This window comes from Pleurodeles waltl, chromosome 2_1 (genome assembly GCF_031143425.1).
Source record: "Pleurodeles waltl isolate 20211129_DDA chromosome 2_1, aPleWal1.hap1.20221129, whole genome shotgun sequence".
NCBI classification, from domain to species: Eukaryota; Metazoa; Chordata; class Amphibia; order Caudata; family Salamandridae; genus Pleurodeles; species Pleurodeles waltl.
In genome coordinates this window covers 604830342-604853522 of record NC_090438.1, presented here as the reverse complement: position 1 = coordinate 604853522, position 23181 = coordinate 604830342, and the positions used below count along the sequence as shown (strand labels likewise).

At 46.8% G+C, this 23181-nt stretch overlaps 1 protein-coding gene across 2 annotated transcripts in view; it reads left to right on the top strand.

Moving 5' to 3' along the window:
- Positions 1 to 23181, top strand: part of AOAH (acyloxyacyl hydrolase) — an 845303-nt gene that overhangs the window by 100280 nt on the left and 721842 nt on the right. For both annotated transcript variants that reach the window (XM_069215577.1, XM_069215569.1), the window contains exon 3: positions 15751 to 15817. In XM_069215577.1, coding sequence (XP_069071678.1) covers positions 15751 to 15817 — 67 coding nt within the window. The remainder of the gene's footprint in view (positions 1 to 15750; positions 15818 to 23181) is intronic.

Genomic DNA, 23181 nt, shown 5'->3' with positions numbered 1-23181 from the left:
GGATTGCAGTGACAGGATGATAAATAGGACTGTGCGGTCAAACATTTATCTTAATACCTGTGTGTGACACATCTGAAAAGGGCGAATAAAGGATGAGCAGAATTTCTGTTGCTGTAGGAAATGGTTAGGTCGCCCTCTAAAAACCTGCTCTGATGTGAAATGTTCCAGGCTCTGTCATTGGCTTCGTATTAGTAAGCATCATCAATCTTTTGAGAAATGCCATGCGAAAGCCTTTTATCCAGGCTTTCGATTTCCTTTGTATGTTGCAATTGTTTTACCCTGTGCATTGCAGCATCATAGCTCTGCATCATCTTCACGGTACTATTTTCTATGGTGTAACACACACCACCATCATCACCAAATGGACTTAAGTGCATATTACAATAAAAGGGTATGCATTGGCAGGTGCACCCCTCTGAATCTGCACTGAAGGTGTCCCTTGGAAAAACAGGTAGTGCCTAAACAAATGCACGATGACCTTTTTCCCTTGAATTTATTTTCTAATCAGCATAGAAATATGGCCCAGTACATTTGCCTTACTGCAGCGATGTCTTTTGGGGAGTTTTAGAGAGAGGTCTATATTTGTTCCATGATAAGACTTGTACTCTGTCACTTCTTGGCTGTCACTCATTCAGACTCCCTATTCCTTTACTGTTAAATGTTTTTAACATTGTGGGGGCTTCAGGAGTTACATATATAACTGTTACCACTGTGAACTTAAAGTTATGACCTAGTTAAAATAGGATTTTTTTTTGTTTTTCTTACAATTTGGTGCTGTTTGATGAACCCTCATGAAAACTTCCAAAAAAGTTCATCCACCTCAACTCCTTCCTGGAAGGGTTTGAGCTTATCTGTCAAATGGGAGTCGGGACAAAAGAGGTGACACAAAACACACATTTTGCTGAAGAGAGCTACAGTCAACATGGCAAAACCGAATTACAGTACATTTGGCAGAAAGCTGGATTGTTGCTCAGAAAGTATGCTTTTGTGATATAATGTAAATCTGTTCAGTAGATTTATGAAATTAAGATTAAAAATGCATAGATATCTGGATGGTTAAGTTTGCAGGAGTCCCACAGGATGCCCGCTGGCACCCATCTTCAAATAATAGAGCAATTTGATTGGCCGAGTGGGCTTTTTCCCACCTGCTGGCTAGCTGATTCAAGCAGGAGTGCAAAGCTCCTGCAAAGTCCTGAGGGAGCATGTGCTCTGATTGTCTGGCTGCACCATGAAAATAAATGTTGTGGCTGCCATTGCAGGACAATTGGAATGGCCTGTTTGTCCTGAAAACTAAAAAAAAAAGGAATAAAGGAGCAGGTTAGGGGTATCCTAACTCCGGAGCTTGAGGTGAGGGTCCCAGATAGACCAAACCCCTGGGGCAAAAGTTCTTTAAAAAATTGTTGTTTGGGGTTGCCACAATCCCACAGGACTCTTGCAGGAGCAAGTGTGACCTCTCCTTTTCTCATGGGGGACTCTTGAAAAGCATTTTTTTTAAAGTGAGATGGGTGTCCCTTGGGACAGGCAAGAATCTCTGGCTAACCCCATGTTGTGCATGGTGGGGGGGTTGATGCATGGCCTGGCTGTAGGCCAGGCCCTGAGGGCAAACCCACTCTGTGCACAGCGGGATGTCAGCTGTGAGCTGGGGTTAGAATCATGAAAAAAAAAAAAAACACTTCCTGAAAAAGACACTGCCACCCACCATGTTAAGAAAACCAGTTTGGCAAATGTACTGAAATAAACAAAAAAGCAAACAAGAGAACAATATGGCCCCATAGCAGGGGGCACAGGTTATAGTGTATGTTGTGTACGTTGCTAACCATAACTGGTGAACTTCAGTGGTTCGATGATTTGGAGTCAGAATCCTAACTCACTTTTTAACTATATTTTTTCCATGAAAGAGAAAAAAAATATATAGACATATATTCACTTAAAAATTAAAGGTTACAGGGGCATTTTAGTTAGGTTCCGAATTTACTATTTACTCGCACAAAACCACAGAAATTCAGCAGTTATAGTTAGAGTTATTTCAAGTAACTATAACTCATGCCCATACATAACTATAACTTGCGCCCTCGCCATGCATAATTGTTTCTTCAATAATTTGACTGCTAGCGTTTAATTTATAGTTTTAATGATGTTATAGAAGTTGTCATGAGTGCTGCATTATCTTGGGTAATTAGCAGTGCATGGCGAGGGTACAAGTTATAGTTACCTTAGGCCACAAGTTATAGCTATAGGGAAAACCTGCAGGGCCTGGCATGTGGCCAACCCCCTAAAATCACCCATTACGAAATGGAAGAGAGAGAGAGTGGGATAAAGTGAGAGACTGAGAGACAGAGAGAGATTTAGAGAAAGAGATTGAGAGAGAGAAAAAGATAGATAGAGAGAGAGAGAGAGAGAGAGAGAGAGAGAGAGAGAGGTTTTTATGGCTTTGATGAAATATATATCTAGAAGGAGATATTTCCAGAAAAAATGAAAAATAAAATGTATTTGTTAAGTGAAAAGAGTGAGATCCCCTTTCGGTATGTCACTCAAAAATTTGAAGTTGAAAATAATTTTAAGGAGGGAAATGACCACTGACACATCTATACTGGAACCCTCAACCGTTGGTGTAGGGGTCTGAGACCTTAACCACTGGACAACAGGTGACTCTTACCCATGCAGAGTCAAGGCATAACAAGTCATAAGAAAGTGACCGGACCGTGGGGACAGCCTCAAGACCACCCCCTCCGGTCCTATCCAGCTCCCACCATCCTGCGGGAGCCAGCACTGCTCCCACAAGTAGGGAGCTGCTTGCTTGTGGGAGAAATGTTTCCCTGCACGCATATTTGAGTTTCTATGGTTTTGTACGTTTAAAATGTGAGTCTACCTATAAACATCCCTATAACCTTTGTCTTTTTTTAAGTAAGTTGATACATAACACACACCCACCTGCAGGAACTTTGAAGTTCTAAAAGAAAGAAGGTTAAACTTGTGACGTCCCTGTCATATTTCATGTGGACCCATCAAATGGTGACAACGTTATCAGAAGAGCAAAAATATTTTGAGCATTTCCTCACCCCCCCCTTTTATTTTTGCCCTCACATTGACTCTTCATGAAACCTAATATACCTGCACTGGGTATCACTTGCTAACTACTTGCCAGACTTCCAAAAGATTGATCAGACATTACCAAAGTTATAAGCAAATGAAAAAATTGTATTGACCCTCCACGTTTAACTATGCCCCCACTTTATCAATTGGCACAAACATTGACATACCCATAGAAAACAAATCCTTCCTAGCTTCTGATAAATGTTGTTCAGATTGGTCACATAGGGCCAGATGTATGAACCATTTTACCGGTCAGCCGTTTGCGACGGGTAAAATCCATTTTGCCATGTACAAGAGGCAAAATGCGATTCGGTAATTTGTCACTGAATCGCATATTGCTTTTGCGATTTGGTTTTAGGAAGAGGTGTGTTTAGGGCATCCCTTCCTAAAATGAATAGCACTGGCATGTATGAATGTTTTGCAAGTGTGAATGCGTTGCAAAACATACGCAGTTACCATCATTTTCAAGTTGGTAGTAACCATTCTCAAACGGGAAGGGGTCCCAAGGACCTTTGTGAATGGGGACGCACAACTTTTTTCAGAGCAGGGAGTGGTCCGAAGGACCACTCCCTGCTCTGAAAAAACAGGAAAAAAAACGTTTCATTTTTTTTTTTTGTAATGCATCCGGTTTTCCTTTAAGGAAAATGACTTGCATTAGAAAAAAAACCTGCTTTATTTTAAAAGGAGTCACAGACATGGTGGTCTGCTGTCGGCAGCAGGCCACCATCCCAGTGAGTACGGTTATTCCCAATGGGGTCACAAGTTGTGACCTACCTGTGGAGAAAAGAACATGCCACCAAGACTAATTTGTTTTCAACCCCATTTAATAAAAACAAGGTTCGTCATAAGGGAGCAATGCCAACTTGACATCCCCCAGCATCCGCCCTTTTGCAAGTTTAAAAAGAGTTTTAAATCTTAGAAATAAACAGTTGTCTCTTGTTTGCACAAAGTACCTGGTTTGCGTCGAAATTACCATGCACGGAGGCCGCAGAGGAGGAGATGTGTGAAAAAATTAAGGTGTGCATTGGATTTTCCGATGCCGCACAGACAATGCTTTGTTTCTTTCCATGCTGCAAGAGGCTTTGCGTCAATTTCCGGCGCGCAGTCTTGGTTCCTCACTGCAATGTGGGAATATTTGGACGCCCATGGATGATGCGCAGAAAAAATCTGGGCTTGTGTGAAAAAGTCACAGACGTTGTATCGATCTGGTAGGCAATGCCTGAAATTTTCTGTCGCACAGCAGGCGCTGCGTCAATTCTTCACTCAGGAAGTTGGGCTGCTTCGTTCCGGCTCGGCTGTGTGTCGATCCAGTAGGGCCGTGCATTGAATTTTCGGTCGCAAAGCAGGCGCTGCATCGATCTTCGCTCGGGAAGTCCGGCTGCAATGTTCCGGTTCGGCTGTGTGTCGATTTTTCAGCGCACAAGGAGTTTCATTGAAGAGATTAAGGGGGTCATTACGACCCTGGCGGCCGGCGGTAAGGTGGCGGTAACACCGCCAACAGGCTGGCGGTGTTCCGACAGCAATTATGACCGTGGCGCAATAGCCACGGCCATACCGCCGGCCCCTCCAACATACCGCCAGGCTTCCACCTGGCAGTCATAATCCCCAGGGCAAGCACCGCTGCCCTGGGGATTATGAGTCTCTGACCGCCAGCCTGTCCGTGGCGGTAAACACCGCCATGGAACGGCTGGCGGTAAGGGGACTTGGGGCCCCCAGGCATACCCCTGTCACGCATTTCACTGCCCGAATTTCGGGCAGTGAAATGCGCACATCAGCACATCAGCATTGCCGCCGGCTCTATTACGAGCTCTATTACGAGCCGGCAGCAATGTTGATGTGACATTTCCGCTGGGCCAGAGGACGGTAACACTGTTACCGTCTGCTGGCCCAGCGGAAATGTCATAATAGGGAGCCAGGAATACCGCCAGCAATGGCGGTATTCTGTCTCTCGCAGCCTCTGTGGTCTTTTTCCAAGACCGCCGAGGTTGTAATGACCCCCTAAGTCTTTTTGGCCCTGAGACTTCAGAAAACAGGAGGCAAGCTCAATCCAAGCCCTTGGAGAGCACTTCCCAGCAACGTCAGAGGCCAGCAAGGCAGCAGTCCTTCACAGCAAAGCAGTACAGGTGAGTCCTTTGGGCAGCCAGGCAGTTACTCTTGACAGGTTGCAGGATCTGGTCCAGAAGTGTCTGGTTTGGTGGGATCAGGGACTCCATTTATATACCCAAAAATGCCTCTGAAGTGGGGGAGACTTCAAAGAGTAGTTTTGAAGTGCACAAGATCCCCTTTCAGTACATGTCTGTCTGCCAGGGCCCCAGTAGGGGGTTTGGCAAGCCATTGTGTGAGGACAGGCCACAAGCCTTTCAAATGTAAGTGTCAAGCCCTCTTAGCCCAGGAAGACCCATTAAATATGCAGGTGAGTGCAGGTGTGACTGAGTATCCTGTGTTTGTGGTTGTCTGGGTGAAATGCACAAGAGAGCTGTCAACCAGCCCAGCCCAGACGTGGATTGGAGACAGGCTGTAAGGCACAGATGTATTTTAGGTGTAGAGAAATGCTCACTTTCTAAAAGTGGCATTTCTAAAATAGTAATAAAATCCAATGTTACCATCAAGCAGGATTTTCTATTAACATTCTGGCCATACTAAACATGACCTGTTTACCCCCTTTCTGATCAGAATCTACCACTCAAACAGTATATGAGGGTAGCCCTAATGCTGTCCTATGAAAGGAGCAAGCTGCACAGTATTGGAAAACTAACTTAGGAGTTTTCCACTACCAGGACATACAAAACACACATGTACATGTTTTGCCTTTTACCTACATTGCGCCCTGGCCTATGGGTTACCTCGGGCCTACCTTAAGGGTGACTTATGTTAACGCGTCCGTCTATGTCAATTTATACACATCAGGACTCGTTTTAGGCCAATGAATCTTTGGGCCCAGTGGTGAGACACCGTAGGACGAGATAACTAATCAAAATATCAATCAATAGGTCAATAACATTGTCAATGTTTAACATCAAAATATCTCTCACTTTAGACATTAACGAACATTCGGCGCAACCATGACCTTTCAGTCATGAATAACCACACCTTAATGGAGTTAATACGTTTTATTCCCTATTGATTTCAACCTAGTAGCAAAGGCATTAATCTCAAAGTCAATAAACATGTAAGCACGATTATAAGATGGCAACCGTAATAAGCTTTCGATAATGCAAAGATTAGTAACATGAATAATCAGATAGATATGAGCGGATTATAACACATCGAACTTTCTAAGATACTAGTTCAGCATAGCACCACGTCAGTCACGTCAGTTTGTCAGTCAGAGTGAATACCTCGTCTAACCTCTAATTAGCATTAGCATGTTGGGCGTCATGCAAAACAATTTTGAACACCAATTTGGAAAACATCTAACTAAGGTCTCTATCAAAACATACAGCAGTTGGTACCTAGAAAGAAAGGCAAATTAATTCTCATTAGCAATTTTATAATTACCCTCCTCTGATTAAGTCAGCATTCAGGATCAGTCTTCGTCTTCAGGACATCAGTCAGATCGCCGTCAGTCTATCTAAGTTAGAGGCAAGAGACACTCTCCTCATAAGGAGAAAAGTGTAAGGGGCAGTAATATGGGCAAGGATGGTTTGTCTAAGTCTCAAATCACAGAATAGTGTGACAGAGTTTCGGGATGTAATCAATATCATTCCCTACCTAATGCCCCGTTATTTCCTGTGTCATGGGTTTTTATCCCTTTCTAGTAATTCATTTCCCCAAAATTCTATTGGTCAGTCAATACACCCCATCATTGTTAACCTATCAAATTATACATTAAGTAATGCATTTGTCATCTCTCGATAATATATCGTCTTCTGATTGGTCTTCATAATCAGTCTTCCGTAGGTGGCATATCCGGGGTTACTTCATCAGCTTGGCACACGTCTCAGGTTAAAAGTTCACGTTCCCTCGTCTCATTGTCCTTGGAAGTATCTACAAATGTTTCGAAGCACAATCATTTTATACTAAAAGATGCTAGCATGCGGATGGGAAATTATCCCGATGTTTCGAACTAATACAGAGAGAACAATAGCTGGGTCATGGTCGTTTGCAAGTTCTGCACACTGAAGAGACAGGAAAAATACGCTTTAATATGAGAGCTACACAGCTTCTGCTTGGCTCATGCTAACTTAAGATATACGAGTTTAATGAATGCAGTTTTATACGTTTTAATGTGCTCAGTTAGGCAAACTATAAACGATTATTCCTTACAGTTGACATTAGTTTATACATGTGAACGATTCTCCATTTTTATGAATACGCTTTTAATGAATGTTTTATTAATACAGCATTGTTAGACATAAGCATTTCACGTCTATAATATGTAATATCAAAATACGCTCTCTCACTTACATGTAGAAAAAGGGGAGCTTAAGGCTTGGCAAGTAATTTTACATGCCAAGTCGAAGTGTCTGTGAAACTGCACACACAGGCCTTGCAATGGCAGGCCTGAGACATGGTTAAGGGGCTACTTATGTGGGTGGCACAATCAGTGCTGCAGGCCCACTAGTAGTATTTAATTTACAGGCCCGGGGCACATGCTAGGGATGACTTGCAAGTAAATTAAATATGCCAATTGGGTATGAGCCAATGTCACCATGTTTTAAGGAGAGAGCATATGCACTTTAGCCCTGATTACAAGTGGTAAAGTGTGCAGAGTCCTAAAGCCAGCAAAAAAAGAGGTCAGAAAAGGAGAAGGAGGAAGGCAAAAATGTTTGGGGGAGACCCTGCAGAAAGGCCATTTCCAACATATCCCCCATTCAGACGTTCACAATCACTATTGCAGGGAATACACTTGTTTTCCTCTGCAAGAATCAATGCACTAGACCTTGCTTTCGCTAATGCATAAATAAACTAATACAAGTGAATACATGCCACTGACATTCTTGGGACAGTTCTGAAGGGGCTTGTGTTTTAAAAGGTACTGCTGTTATTATTATGAAGCTAGTTGGACCATACTATTGGCTGTATCGAAACCAAAGAAGTATTCAGCTTTTTGAGCAGGATGTACTCAATAGCTGAGTCCTACTTCAAATGTTGTGTGTTCTGTAATAATAGTCACAGCTGCTCAGAGACTCTGATTCCATCCAGACCTAAATTACTGAACAGGTAACTAAGGAAACTGATAGTTCTAGAGCCATGGGACAGGATGATTTGATAATATCAAACACTATCATCAATGCGTCTACTTCCCATGGTTCTACAACTATCAGTTTCCTTATTGACCTGTTCAGCAAACACTAGACATTTTTCAAACTTATATACACAGAAAGTATGGGGGGGATCTAGTGAACAGACCAGCAGGGCCTGTTCAATTTGTAATGAGATCACTATTTTCTGCGATCTATTCAGAAATAAAGTATGATTGTGATAACCGTGTATTGAGGACCTATTTGAGGGGTTCCTCCTTACAGACTAGGTGGTCTCACACAGATTATAGTGTCATGCTTCGTCATTTGGCCACCTATCTCCACCCAGGTTGGATAATACCACCTGTGCGGACTCAACCTTGTGGTTAAATGAACCCTAAGGGAGTGCTGAAATTATATTTCTCTGGAAAATGTAGGGATCCAGTTATATGAATAAAATTACCTAGCAGATCACCAATGTAGCTCACACCTTTTAATAATGGTGTTTGTTGGTAAAATAAAAACAAAGACACACTAAATAAAATCTGTAATAGGTTGACTTTAAAGATGGATCAGTGGAAACAGCGGTAGCGGATCCCCAAAGAGCTATGCACACTTGCATCTAAATAGAGATGAGGATCTATCGTATTTGAGTGAAAAACCCTCAAATCAGTTTCTGCATAAAACGCTGGAGCTATAGCTTCCCATACATTGAAGCCTTACCAACCCCCAAGATTAGGGATGCATTACTAAAATTTAGGGTCAGGATAAATCCATGTTAGGAAGATAAGAGGATAAAAATCAGCAATGAGGGATGAGCAGGGTATGTGCCCCTTTGGGATGAAGACAAAGTGTAATGGGGCACATAGTTTATTGATTTGTTTATGGTTTTTAGATGGGCGAAAATCAATTTTAAAACTAATTTTTGTCAAATGTGGAATTATAAATCATAATCAAGCTCTTAGCCCGCTGGTAAACATGAAGTTTTTGGATGTCGGGTGTGCAATTGGGAGATTTTTAATTGCAATTCAGGGGATTGTAAAAGGTTTGGTAGATAATATGTAAGGGAATTGGTGGATTTTTATGAGGTTCCCCCAACTTCATTTCATTTCCCCAACCTCGTTGTATAAATAAACAAAGTTTTTGACTGTCTGACTAAGTCATTCCAGACATGCCCCAATTTCAATATAATTATAAGGTACAGGAGTGGAGTACTGAACAGATTTAATCTAGGAGTGACATGCTGCAGCAAAACACACCTACAGTCATACCAAGAGTCGAAAACACACATGGTATAATAATGGTGCAACTCCTGATTAACTGTTTAGCAGATTGTGTTTGGTTATGGACTAATGAACTGATACTGTTTGCTTGCAGAACTAAAGTTAAAAACCCACTGTGAATAACCATATAAAGGACACAAGTATGGCACAAGTTCTAGGAGATTGTTTTTAGACTGATTTACTGACGAGTCAATTTATTCAGTATGGCAGAGTTGTCACATCAATAGGTGACATCAGTGGAGCAGACTTTGCTGGGTGTCTGTTGGTAGTAGTTATCCTAGGGCAGTTTGGGAGGCAGTTTTCAGCATTTTATATAGCCTTATTTGATCAAGCCCCCTAGCTACTAAGGTAGGATATGTGAGAAATAGGCTACTAATTCAGAGAGGGAGATCTGTCTTGAAAAAGGGAATCAGTGCATATTTATTCAAAGAGGGTATGATATAAATCAATGTTAAGTACACAACGTATATCTTTACACAAAGGACATAGAACACTATGGTTATATTGAATAAAATGCACCCGGGATAGAAGCAGGTATGTTTGAGAAACAACCAAGAAAAGCAAAAGTTGTTTGACATGGTATGAGCATAAGAAGTGACTAAAAACTATTGGTAGAAGTTAATAGAGAGGTTAACTGAGATGACCAAATATACCAATTATGGTAGACCTGAAAATATTCATTTTACCTTTAATCCAGCAATGAAAGATAATTCTCATATTAGTTAAGAGGGAAATAGATATAAAATGGAAAGCAAATATGAAGCCTACATTTATATGTTGGAGCATAGATCTTAACTAATGGACCATGGCATAAACTGTGTTCAAAGCAAAGCAAATACTGGTATAGAGCGACAAAGCACTGAGACTAAGGGAATATATAGTAGCTGAGGTCTTGATACAGCCCCCAAATGAAGGACATCCCTTGAGTGAAGCTCAATCTTAGCCTATGGAGGTGCTTGGCACTCAATTATGGAAATACTCTGGTAACACTCCCTGAATAGAACAGAAGTAGTGAAAGATAAGCTGATGTCTAAATACAGATCAGAATATCGGTATAGCGGTGTATCCTTTTCTGTGTGTTTAAAGATGATTAGAGTGAGATTATTGGCCATAGGGAATACATTTTAGTCAAATACTATTTCGGTCAACACCACATAAACTTTATATCATGGGATTATGTTGTTCTTCTTTCAGGTTGAAAATGTTTGCCAAAAATGTGAAACGACAATCCGCACTGCCAAATAAGGATACAATATATTTAGAAAATATTGCAGAAGTGCTGATACAGTATTCTTTTGCACTATTGTTTGTAGCATAGCCCAAACTTTCAATGAATTACAATTTCATGGGTAAATGGAACATGCTCTTCTTGACACTGTATTTGAATGTTTGTCAAGGGTAGCCATACTCTGTTAGTTAGAAATGTTGTTCTAATTGTGTATACTTGAAGAGTTACCAAACATGTATGCAATTCACATGTTAGCAGAGGCTCACTGACTTACTCTACCCTTACCACCAACCAGGATGTAGAAGGTTGAGGTGTAATGGCCTTTCTGTCACATTGTTAGTGGTCAATACCTTGAACTACAGAAAGTGGGCCCTGGAATCACCAGTTTTTCCTTATTCTGACTAGTGCTATATGGTGGGATAACCATCACTTTTAAAGTTTACAACTGTCAAGTGTGGCCCATTGCTACTCCCAGGAGACTACGTGGCAAAAAATCTCTTTTGATGTAACTATAGGAGGACGACACCAGGAAGATCATTGCACTTAATTGAATAAAGACAGGTAGTGAGAAAATATCTTCAATAAGTAAAAACGGCGAAAATTATTTTATAACATCTTATGCTTAGTTGTCATTTTGAAGTGAAAGTTAATGCCCAAATTCTTCATTTGTGGGTTAGAGGGAGTAAACTTCCAATAATTCTGGCGGGAGGATGAAGTCTAAAAAGCATTAGTTCAAATGACCTACACCTCTGTTGAAGACGTGTTCAAGTTCAAATAACAGTCTATTTATTTGTTTTGTAATGTAATGTTGGCGTCATTTCCATTTACTCTGAACTGTGCTACAGCATTCTTTTAGATTTTAGTGTTTACCCATTTTATGTCAGCTACAGCGTTAAATGTGATGGTCAGACATACATAAATTTACTTAGGGCTGTGGTCAATGCAATTCCCAAATCGAACTGAATAATTACATTGCATTTCCCAGTGGAGTGACTAGTGGGAATATTGAGAAAACTCACAATTGGCTTCACAAACATTCAGTCGTGGCTCGCAGGGTCAAGGAAAGGGCAGGGCGGCACGTTGGGGGTGGGGGAATAAACATTAAATTAATAGTTTAAAAAACCCACTTACCTGAACACCGCTGCACCACTCAGCTCCTCCGTCTCCTCTGCTTTGATGCTGCAGGTACAGGCTACAAGCCTGCCTTTCGGCCAATCCTGATGCTGCTCAGTTTATAATTGCTGTCTTGTAAAAGTTTTGCAGCTCCCGCTGCTGGCGGGGGAGGGTTGACACTCCTCCACCCTAATGGAGGATCCACCCCTGCAAACATTTACCAATGACTTTTCCCACTTGCAAACATCACTTGTAACCAATAAATGGTGAATTAAGTGTAAAGATAGGGATTGAAAGTGCTCCGAAAGACCCCCATGTTTTGTGACCAAAGGGGAAAAAGTTAAGTGTGCAATTGCACATTTCTACAGCAGTAGTATGGATTGTCCAGTGTGGGGCATGGTTGTATTCTGCACCAGGGGCTCCATCTTCTGGCGCACATGGTGCAGATAACCACGTGCCAGATTACAGGAAATTTCCTTAGTGCAGGTCCAAACACACAAGTGAGGTCCTTTTGTTGGTGGGTTACAGCAGTGAGAGACAGAGGCACTGCTGCTCCATTTCTCACTCGCAGTTGACCCAGCCTATCAGGTGGATGAAGGGGTAGTCACTGGGGCAAGTGCAGTGTTTTATTGCACCAGCCTGTGGAGGGATGCTGCATGAGTCCCGGTGGGCCCATGCCCCCGCCAGTAGGCACACTGACAATATGACACCTCCTACATAGTGCCTCCTGAAGGCTTGTTTGCCTTAGTACATTCATCTACAGGCTCAAGGGCAAAGATGTTCATTCATGTGGATGGGCCCGCACACCCATACAGATGCCTCTTTGGGATTGCATTAACACTATGGGCCTCATTCCAACCCTGGCGGTCTATGACCGCCAGAGTGGAGGATGCCGGAAGAACCGCCAACAGGCTGGCGGCAGCCGCGGTCTCCCAGCCGGGTCCGGCGGATTCCCGCCGGATTTCCCCCGGCTGGGGGAATCCTCCATGGCGGCGCTGCTTGCAGCGCCACAATGGGGATTCCGACCCCCTTCCCGCCAGCCTGTTCCTGGTGGTTTTCACCGCCAGAAACAGGATGGCGGGAACGGGTGTCGTGGGGCCCCTTGGGGCCCCTGCACTGCCCATGCCACTGGCATGGGCAGTGCAGGGGCCCCCTAACAGGGCCCCAGCAGGATTTTCACTGTCTGCTTTGCAGACAGTGAAAATCGCGACAGGTGCCACTGCACCCGTCGCACCCCTGCAACTCCGCCGGCTCCATTCGGAGCCGGCTTCCTTGTTGCAGTGTCTTTCCCGCTAGGCCGGCGGGCGCCCTTTTGGCGGTCACCCGCCGGCCCAGCGGGAAAGTCGGAATGACCCCAGCGGTCTCTTGACCGCGGAGCGGTCTTCCAATGGGGTTACTTTGGCGGGCGGCCTCCGCCGCCCGCCAAAGTCGGAATGACCCCCTATGTGTGCCCTTGCAATCTATTATATAGAAAGGTTTGCATAAACCTCTGTGTCCCCTTCTGTAATACCAAAGTAAGTGCCCCCTAGCAAAAAAAAGAAGACGCAGTTGCCCATTGCATCCCAAGGGCACCTTTATTAAATATGGTACCCAATGGTGTAACGGACACCCCTAGAGCCCCTGCAGTGGAGGTGGGGGGGCAGCGTTCCTTACATAAAGGAGGGCCCCCTCAGCTTGTCAGCTCGAGGGTATAAGTATTGCGAAGGACCTCCTCACCATTCCTTGCAAGATTTCCTTATGCCACTGATGGTACCCTGGAAATCAAAATCATGCCTAGACGTTCTAGGTATGCTGATTAGGAATCTGTGAATCGTGAAAAATGTTCAAATCTTAGCAGTTTGCAGGATGAACCTACAATTTTTGGATTTCCACATCTTGTGTGAATGGGCCCCTAAGCTATCATCTTACCACCTGCATTTCCAAGGAAAAAAGGGTAACGAAGTAAAAGAGATTACACGGTCCATAGCGTTATTTTAATGATCCACGAGGGGATGCTTGGTTTCATTAAGGGGGCGCTCTATCCTGTGCCTTTCTAGTACTCATGCATAACTCGTGCACACACACAAGCACATTAATATTGCATCAGGAATGGCTGGTATTTGACCACGTTCCTAGAGACACTGCTCATATCAAGAAGATAGGCCCCTTATGGAGACAGATAACAGAGTGCTCGAGGCCATGGCACTATTAGTAACGCACACTAAGGGCCTGATTACAACTTTGGAGGAGGTGTTAATCCGTCCCAAATGTGACAGATATACCACCAGCCGTATTACGAGTTCCATAGGATATAATGGACTCGTAATACGGCTGATGGTATATCCGTCACTTTACCATCACTTTTGGGACGGATTAACACCTCCTCCAAAGTTGTAATCAGGCCCTTTATGCAAATAAATATACCGCCACCCTCACGTTCTCCCACACCCCACCCAGTGTTCTTCACTGAATCAACACATAGGCTATATTATCATTCTCTTCCAAATACAGCCTTTGGAGCTATAATGATCCTGAATTTCAAGCAAAGCTTTCTTTCTCTTGAAAGGCAGCATCTGAAAGCCCATCCGCTGTAAACAATGGCCCAGGAGGGCAGGTACCAAGGTCACGCGAAAGCCCACCGTCTGTAAACAATGATCCAAGATGGGATGCACGAAGGTCACATGAAAATTCACCCTCTGTAAACAATGGCCCTAGTGTGCAATTGCACATTTCTACAGCAGTACTGTAGCCCAACAATCGGAATACTGATTCGCAGCTACTAAGCCCAGTTTATTTTAGCTCTGTCCACACGGTAAATGCTCAATACTCTCAGTATTTTGGCAAAGGGAAGTCAGCTAGTGCAGTGGCACCCAACCTTTTGATTTCTGTGCACCTGCCACTTTATCACTATTGGAACCTGGGGACCCCTCTGAATCATTATTGGAATCCAGGGACCACCCACTGAGTCCTTACTGGAAGCTGGGGACCTAGGGCCAGATGTAGGAAGCAGTTTGCACGTCGCAAACAGCGAAATTCCCTGTTTCGACGTGCAAACTGCACTTTGCAATGCACAAAACCCATTTTGCGATTCAGTAACCTGGATACCGAATCGCAAAACCGGTTTGCGAGTCGCAATTATGAAGGGGTCCCCTTCCTAATTGCGAGTCGCAGTGCAATGCAGGATTGCTTTGTGACCGCGAACGCGGTCGCAAACCAATCGCAGTTAGCACCCATTTGAAATGGGTGCTAACCCATTCGCAAAAGGGAAGGGGTCCCTATGGGACCCTTTCCCCTTTGTGAATGGCATTAAAAACCTTTTTCCAGAGCAGGCAGTGGTCCTATGGACCACTGCCAGCTCTGAAAAAATGAAACAAAAACGTTTCAGTTTTTAGTTTTGTAATGCATCTCGTTTTCCTTTAAGGAAAACGGGCTGCATTACAAAAAAAAAACAGCTTTATTTAAAAGCAGTCACAGACATGGTGGTCTGCTGTCTCCAGCAGGCCACCATCCCTGTGAGTGCCGCGATTCTCAAGGGGGTCTCAAATTGCGACCCACCTCATGAATATTCATGAGGTGGGCATTTGCGACCCCCTTGCGAGTGGCAAACAGTGTCAGGGACACTGTTGTGCATAAGGTTTTGCGACTCGCAAATTGCGAGTCGCAAAACCCAACGTACCTACATCTGGCCCTTAATCTCTTAATAATATTTAACTTACTAAGCAGTTGCTGACCCCCTGAGGAGGCTTCATGGACCCCCACGGGTCCCCGCACCACAGGTTGGGAACCACTGAGCTAGTGTATAATAGTGAATTACGTCTTTGCTGTGGCGCTGTCATTTTTAAGTGACTCTCTTTTCTTCTATGTTTTACAGAGGAATTGCATTTAAAAGACATCTGCAGAGCTGTGGTTGAATTGTTTGGAGCAGATATCATTAAATTGTAAGTACTAAACTGTCCGGGGCAAGTAATACATTGTAATTGTGAAGTGCGTCCAATATTTGTCTCTTTTGCGTCCCTCGTGAAGAAGCAATCCACGGGAGTACAATATGTACGAACTGAACTGACTGTGTACCTGAACGCATTTGAAGTGCAGTCAATGCTTTAAATGGGCTCGTACTCACCGGCACTGAGTACCAGCACTTTTTTATTTTCTCCCTTTGAGTACTGGAACTTTTCCTCTGAGAAGGAGAGTACCGGTACTCATAGGGGTCCTTGCTTTGACACAGGTGGTGTTGCTCATGAATTACTGCCTCAGCAGAAGCTTCAGTTTCAAATGCCTTTCAAAGGGTGGAAGCCTGGGCTGGCCTGGTATAAGAGCGCCAGAAGAGCAGCTCTTGTTTGTAGGACTTGGTGATCTACCTGAGCTGCTGTGAAAGTTAGGAGGGGAGGGGTGTGGATTCAGGGCGCTATCTTTAGCTTAAAAGGTGAGGGTAAAAAGATGATTGTCCAACCTGATGGACAGGGTTGTGGGAAGCATTGTTCAGGGCAGTGCAGCTTGTTTAGTAAGCCCGCTGTTTAAAATGCCTGCACATTTTCACCCATCAGCACTTTAAAGTAAAGGCATTTACGTGAAAGAAGATCCCTGCCCTCTCCACCATCTTTCCCAATTAACCTTAAAGAAAAACTACATAAGAGGCAAAATAAAAGATTTTTTTTAGCATTCTGCAAGTGGCAACCTCTTGTTTTAGATGGAAAACCAGATGAAAACTAATTGTTGCAGGATATTACAGGACATTTTCATACAGTTTTGAATTTTAGAGGCCAAACCTTTGCATTCTGGGATTTGTAGTTTCCTTTTTTTTCATTTTACGCAAGAGATTAAAACAATATCAGCATATAAAGCATGTATTGTTAAAATCAGGGCTGGGTTTAAAATGTTACATATCAAGCCACTTGGGACAACCAGCCCCTGCTCACATATTTTGTGGGAGTCTACACACATTATGCATAGAACAAAGATCAACAATGACCATTTCTTGGTATTTTTTTTTGATAAAGACTTTTTTTATTTTGCAAAGAGAAAAGAAAAGGGTAAATACAATGGTACATACATAGAACAAGATGCCAACGTGCATCTAACAACAGCCAAGCCCATACTCCCAGACAGTACAATATGATTGGTGGCTATACTTTGTTTAATCTAAGGACCTGCGGCAGCCTCCCACTTCCCCCATATCTTATCATATTTGTTTGGACAGCCTCTGGCCTCATATACAAGTTTTTCATTCTGCGCACACCAGTCTACCCCTCTTCTCCATTTAGTCAGTGTTGGGGCACCTATAGCCTTCCAGCCCGCCACAATATCCCTCTTGGCTACCAGGCACGCCACCCCAAGGAAAACTCGGTCTGGTCTCCTCAACCCATTGTCGCCCATGATCCACAGAAGAAGGGGCAGAGGTCTCCTCTCTAAGTCTTCCTGTAGGACCTCGGAGATTTCCTGCAAAACAGCTTCCCAGTATGTCACTATGACTGGACAGGTCCATACCATGTGGAAAAAGTCGGCTGTGGGGTTTCTGCAGCGAGGGCATTCCGCTGTGGGGCGTAAGCCCGCTCTGTGTAGTTTGATGGGTGTGAGATAGGCTGTGTGAAGGTAATATGTTTGTATCAATCGAAGGCGTGTGGCCATCGCTAGGGCGCGTGGGGCCATCAATGCTTCGTCCCAGTCCATCCCTTCCATGTGGCCCGTCCATCCCTCCCACCTTCGGCGGAGCCCCCCCAGAGAACCCGGGGTGCCGGCGACCAGGGCGCGGTATATCTGGGAAACACCTCCCTTACCCAGGTCCCCCATCAGCACCCTGGCCTCCATAGGACTGTGCTCGGGTATGTCTTCTCCCATTTGGACATGTGCTAGTAGGGCGTGTTGGAGCTGGAGATATCTGTGGAACTGTGTCTTATTCAGGGAGAATTTTTTTGGGAGATCCTCAAAGGATCGCATATACGACCCTCTCCAGACGTCCCCCAGAGTAGAGATACCTATATTGTCCCAGTTTCGAAAACCCTCCAAGCCCGCCACCTGCGCCAAGTGTCTCCCATGCCATAGCGGGGTCTGTTGGGTGAGACGCCCCTGCCAACCCGTCAACCTCTGAGCAGTCCGCCATCCCTGTAAAATCACCTTAGTTACGTCCGGGACGTCTTGAGAGATTGGACCTCCGTAGAGGGTGCCAAAGATCCGAGGGTGGCCCATGGACTGAAGTTCCAACCGGTATGCCGGGTCTGAACACCCACCCAGTCGTTAATTACAAGCAGCTGCGTCGCAAGATAGTAAAAGTGGACATTGGACATGCCTAAGCCCCCCTTGTATACATCTCTTTGGCAAATTTTGAGCGCCAGTCGTGAGCGAGCTCCGCTCCATATAAATTGGCGCGCCAGTGAATCCATTTCCCTGAACCATTTTATGGGTATAGGGAACGGAAAATTTTGCAATAAGTAGAGGAGCCTAGGGAGGATCATCATCTTGTAGAGCGCTATTTTGCCGAGCAAATTAAGGGGGAGGGTCTTCCAGCGCAGAAGATCAATCTTGATTTTCCTAGTTAATGGCGTAATGTTGAGTTCCCATGACAATTCGGGGAGGAGTGAGATGTGTATTCCCAAGTATTTAAAACTGTTTCTTCGTACTGGGATGTTTCGCTGCCAGTCCACAAAGTCCCTAGAGCTGTCCAGGGGGACCAATAGGGACTTGGTGGGATTTAGGATCAATCCCGAGGCCTCCGCAAAGAGGCCTAGGATTTCCAGCACGCGGGGGGCGCTTTTGGCCGGGTTGGAAATATATAGGAGGACATCATCTGCGTATAACGCCACGCGATCCTCTAAGTAGGTGGGCCAGGACCAGCCCTCGATCAATGGGTCTCCTCGGAGTATTATCGCTAAGGGTTCTATTATTAATGCGAAGAGCAGGGGAGATAGTGGGCATCCCTGTCGGGTTCCACGGCCAATGGGGAATGGATCGGAAACCACTCCGTTCACCTGGACTCGGGCTGTCGGCCTGGAATATAGGAGTCTCATTAGGCTTCGAAATTTGGGGCCGAACCCGTTTCTTTGCAGAACCTGTTCGAGGTAAGACCAGTCCACCGTATCAAAGGCTTTCTCAAAATCGAGTAGGAGTAGTGCCAAGGGTTTGTGCGACAGGGTCTTGTGGTGGGCCAGGGCCAGATGTAGCCGCCTGATGCAGTGTCTGGTGCTGCGGGTGGGCATAAAGCCACATTGGTCAGGATGCACCAGAGTGGGCATTACTGTTTTCAATCTAGAGGCAAGGATCGAAGAGAGCACCTTGACCTCATTGTTTAAGAGTGAGATGGGCCGGTACGCTGAACAATGTCGTGATGGGGGTTGGGTTTTGGGGATCACTACAATCGTGGCTTGATCGATCCCAACGGGGAAGCGGCCCAGTCTCTCAGCCTCCTCGTACATGTTAAGAAGGTGTGGACCCAGAATGTCACTGCATTTCCTGTATAACTCTGCTGGGAACCCGTCAGGACCAGGGGTCTTACCCGATGCCAGGCTGGAGATCGCGTTGGTGATTTCTTCGAGGCTAATAGTTTCGTCCAGCCTGTCTCTTGTCTCCGAGGGGACCTTAGGAAGGGTAATGTCGTTTAGAAGGGGAGCATCTCTCTCAATGATCGGGCGGGGGTGCCTCGCATATAGGCTGGCATAATATGAGGCAAAACTCTGCGCAATATCAATAGGTGTTTTGGTGAGGGTGCCCGAGGCATCTAAAATCTCTGGGATAACTCTGTTGGCCAGAGGACGGGTGGCCAACCAATGCAAGAGCTTCCCATTTTTGTCTCCCCAGCCATATATTCGGGCAGTGGAAGCTCTCCAGATATGTTTAGCCGATTCTAGCATTATGTGTTTGATTTCGCCTCTGACTAAGGTCAGTTGTCTCGTGGTAGAGGCAGACGGCGAGGTCGCTTATTGGCACTCCAGCCTTAAGGCCTTGGCCTCCAGCTTGGAGACCTGAGAATTTCGATCCCTTTCGCGGGAACGGAGGAGGTATTTAGCTTGCCCTCTAAGGGTGGCCTTACATGCTGCCCATAGTGTTCCTGGAGACTGGTCTGATCCCGTATTCAGGTCGAAGTATTGGGTAAGGTGAGTTGTGACCTCGTGGGCATAGTCTTCGTCCTGCAAATACCAGGCATTCAGTCGCCACACCGGGCGCCTGGAGGGGTCTGTTCCGCCCAAACGAACACGTACTGGAGCATGATCTGAGACTCCACGAGGGAGTATCTCTGCCCCCGTAACGCTCGGGAGGTCCGTGGCGGGCATGAATATAAAATCTATTCTGGATTGCGTTTGGTGGGCAGCTGATGTGTGCGTGTATTGCCGCTCCCTGGGGTGCCAGGTTCTCCATACGTCACATAGGCCTAGGCTCTCGGTCCAGCTGTTGAGGGCCGAAGCCCTATTGGATCTACTGGCAGTGGCTCCGCCAGACACATCCAGGTCGGGGTCGAGAACGCCATTGAAGTCTCCTCCCAACAGGGTGGCCCCCTGGGGGAGCTCTGCCGTCACGCGTCGGAGCGAGAGTAGGAAGGGGTCCAGTCCCGCCAGAGGGGCGTACACACAAACAAGGTTTATTGGCGACCCGTGGAGCGTCCCTGTGGCTACTACGAATCTGCCCTGTGGATCGGATTGTGTGCCTGTAATCACCATGAGTAGGGAGCGGTGGAGTAGGATGGCCACACCCCTGGAGCCTCTAGAGAAGCCCGCATGGTATATTCTATCATAACCTCCTCGCATAAGCATGGGGCACCTAGTCCCGAGGAGGTGAGTTTCTTGCAAAAAAACCACTGAGGGAGAATATCTGCGAAGAGTGCTAAATACTGCTGACCTTTTGATCTTGTCTAGCAGGCCATTTACGTTCCAGGAGAGGACCTGAGTCAGTGTATGCCAATCGTGTGTTGCATAAGTATTGTACCAAATTGAGTGTCTGGTTGTGGATCTAGGGACGGCTGTTTTGAACTTAACAGTGAGATATTAAAATAACAAACGAGGTTAAGCGACTCGTTACGCTTTAAACTGGTTTCAAACCCCCCCCTAACTGCCCCCCTCCCCATACTCCCACCCCGGAAGCATCTGTCGCCCACATACCCAACCAGAACCAGATAGCCAGAATGACTATCGTTGGGGTGGAGTGGTGGACCCCTCCATTTAACCGGATCAACTGCAATTAGCGGCCGTGTGCCGAGGTAAGGTGCTGTGCGTCAGAGGGGCACAGCGTGACCAACGACGGCCCCCAAGGGACCCGCATTTTAAAGGTTGAACAACCCGGGTCCCCCCCCGGGGGTCCCCCAGCAGGGGTCAAGTATGTTTCATTGTCAGTATTAATCAAGTGCCGGGGACTGGCTCAAGCGTCCGTCGTCCATCGCCTGGGCCGAGGCCCGAGGCTCGGGAGGGTCTGCACTTCCCTCGGTCTGTGAGTCTAAGTTTCAGGCCGTCTCATTGTCCACCAGAGTGACTGGATCTTTTCCTTTTTTCCCCCTCCTCCGGGACCTGGTACGTCTCCGGCTCCTCCGGGGCCCCTCCGGGAGATCTTTTCAGTAGGACCCGGGGGGCCCCTCCGGGCTCCGACGCCCTCCTCTGTCACCCAGTCCCATGCCTCTTCAGGTGTTTCAAAAAAATGAGCTTTCCCGGCCAAGAGGACTTTGAGTCTTGCGGGGAAGAGGAGCATGTAAGAGAGCTGCATTGCTCTAAGTTTTTGTTTAACCTGCTCATATGAACGACGGCGAGTCTGGACCTCACGGGTGTAGTCCGGGAAGATTAGGATCCTGTGGTTTTCCCAGTGGAGATCTTCCAGACGCCTAGCCTCCTTGAGGATGCTATCTCTGTCTTTAAAGTTGAGGAAGCGAGCAATGATCGGGCGTTTTGGGCCGCCCGGAGGGGGACGAGGGGCAAGTGCCCTGTGGGCTCGCTCAACCACAAACCAGGGCGAGAGGGACTGCTCCGGCATCCAGGTTTTGATCCAATTCTCTAGGAATTCGGAGGCTCCGCCGTCCTCTATGCCCTCTGGAAAACCAATGAAGTGCAGGTTGTTGCGTCGTGACCGGTTCTCCGCGTCCTCAGCGCGGCGGTGCAACTCTCCGGATCGAGTCATCAGCTGGGTTACCTTGGCTTTAAGGTCGGATAGGTCGCTTTCAGTCTGGGAGACTCTGGCCTCGACCTCAGTGATCCGGTTCACTGCGTTTCTGAGGTCCTGCCTAACAAGGCCCACATCCTCCCGTACTTCCCCGATTTTGGTCTCTACAGCAGATTGCGAAGTTTGGATGGCCTGGAGGATGGCGCTCACTCCGTCTGGCGCCGGGCCCCCACTAGCCGTGTCCCCCTCTCCCCGCTGTCCTGTCGGCGTCGTGAACTGGTCGATCTTTTGCTGAGAGGGTGGAGGTTGTTTGTTCGCCTTGTCTCTCCCCATCGTGGCGCAGGGGGGGGGAGTCGGACAGGTTAAATCTTGCCGTGTTTTGATTTAAATCTTGGGCCTTGGTTCACTTGTTATGATTGGGAATCCACAAGTGTGGCTCGGATCCAGTCTCCCTGGATGTCGCAGTGTCCCAGGGTCAGTTCACGGCCTGTTTTTAGTCGCGTTGGTGGTCGGGCCATTCAGGTCAGCGGCCCCGTCGGGGAGGGTGAGATTGGCCCGCCGGCCCGCTTGTCGATAGCTGCTTGAAGAATTGATGGGGTCACCTCTGATCCCCCGCACGACTCAGGCATGCCACACGCTCCTGGCCCCCACCCCAAGTCAATCAAGGTACTGGGGTGGGGGGAGGGAATGGGAGCCGCGGGTGGGCATCCTCCTTACCATTGTCACGATGTTCCTCCTCGTGCCAACAACGTCTCGCCTCCCTTCAGCAGGGCTCCGTGGGTCCTCTCCACCAACAGTTCAGTTGGGCGCCCGGAGGTAGTCCCGTTGGCGCAGGGCCCCCCTTCTTGGGCCGAGGCGGCGGTGCCTCCTCCAATCCATGGGACTTCGTGCCCGGGGCGCAGCCCCAGCGCTCTCCAGGCTTCCCGGTGCGTCCCCCGTCCGGCGGGTTACTGCGGAGCCTCCTCGTCGATCGTCTCTGTGTGGGCACCCCGGGGCCGCCCTCACGGTGCAGGGCCTCTCCCCCGAGCCGACGTCGTCCCCTCAGTCCGCGGGGTTCCGCGTGTGGAGCGCGGTCCCAATGCTCTCCCGGACTCCCGGCGTACTTCCGGTCCGGCGGGGCCCCACGGGCCCCTCACTCCGGTGCCTTCGCGTGGGCTCCCAGGGGCGGCCCCGCTAATGTAGGGCTTTTTCTCAGGCCGGGACAGGGCCGTCTCTTCCGTCCACGGGGCTCCAC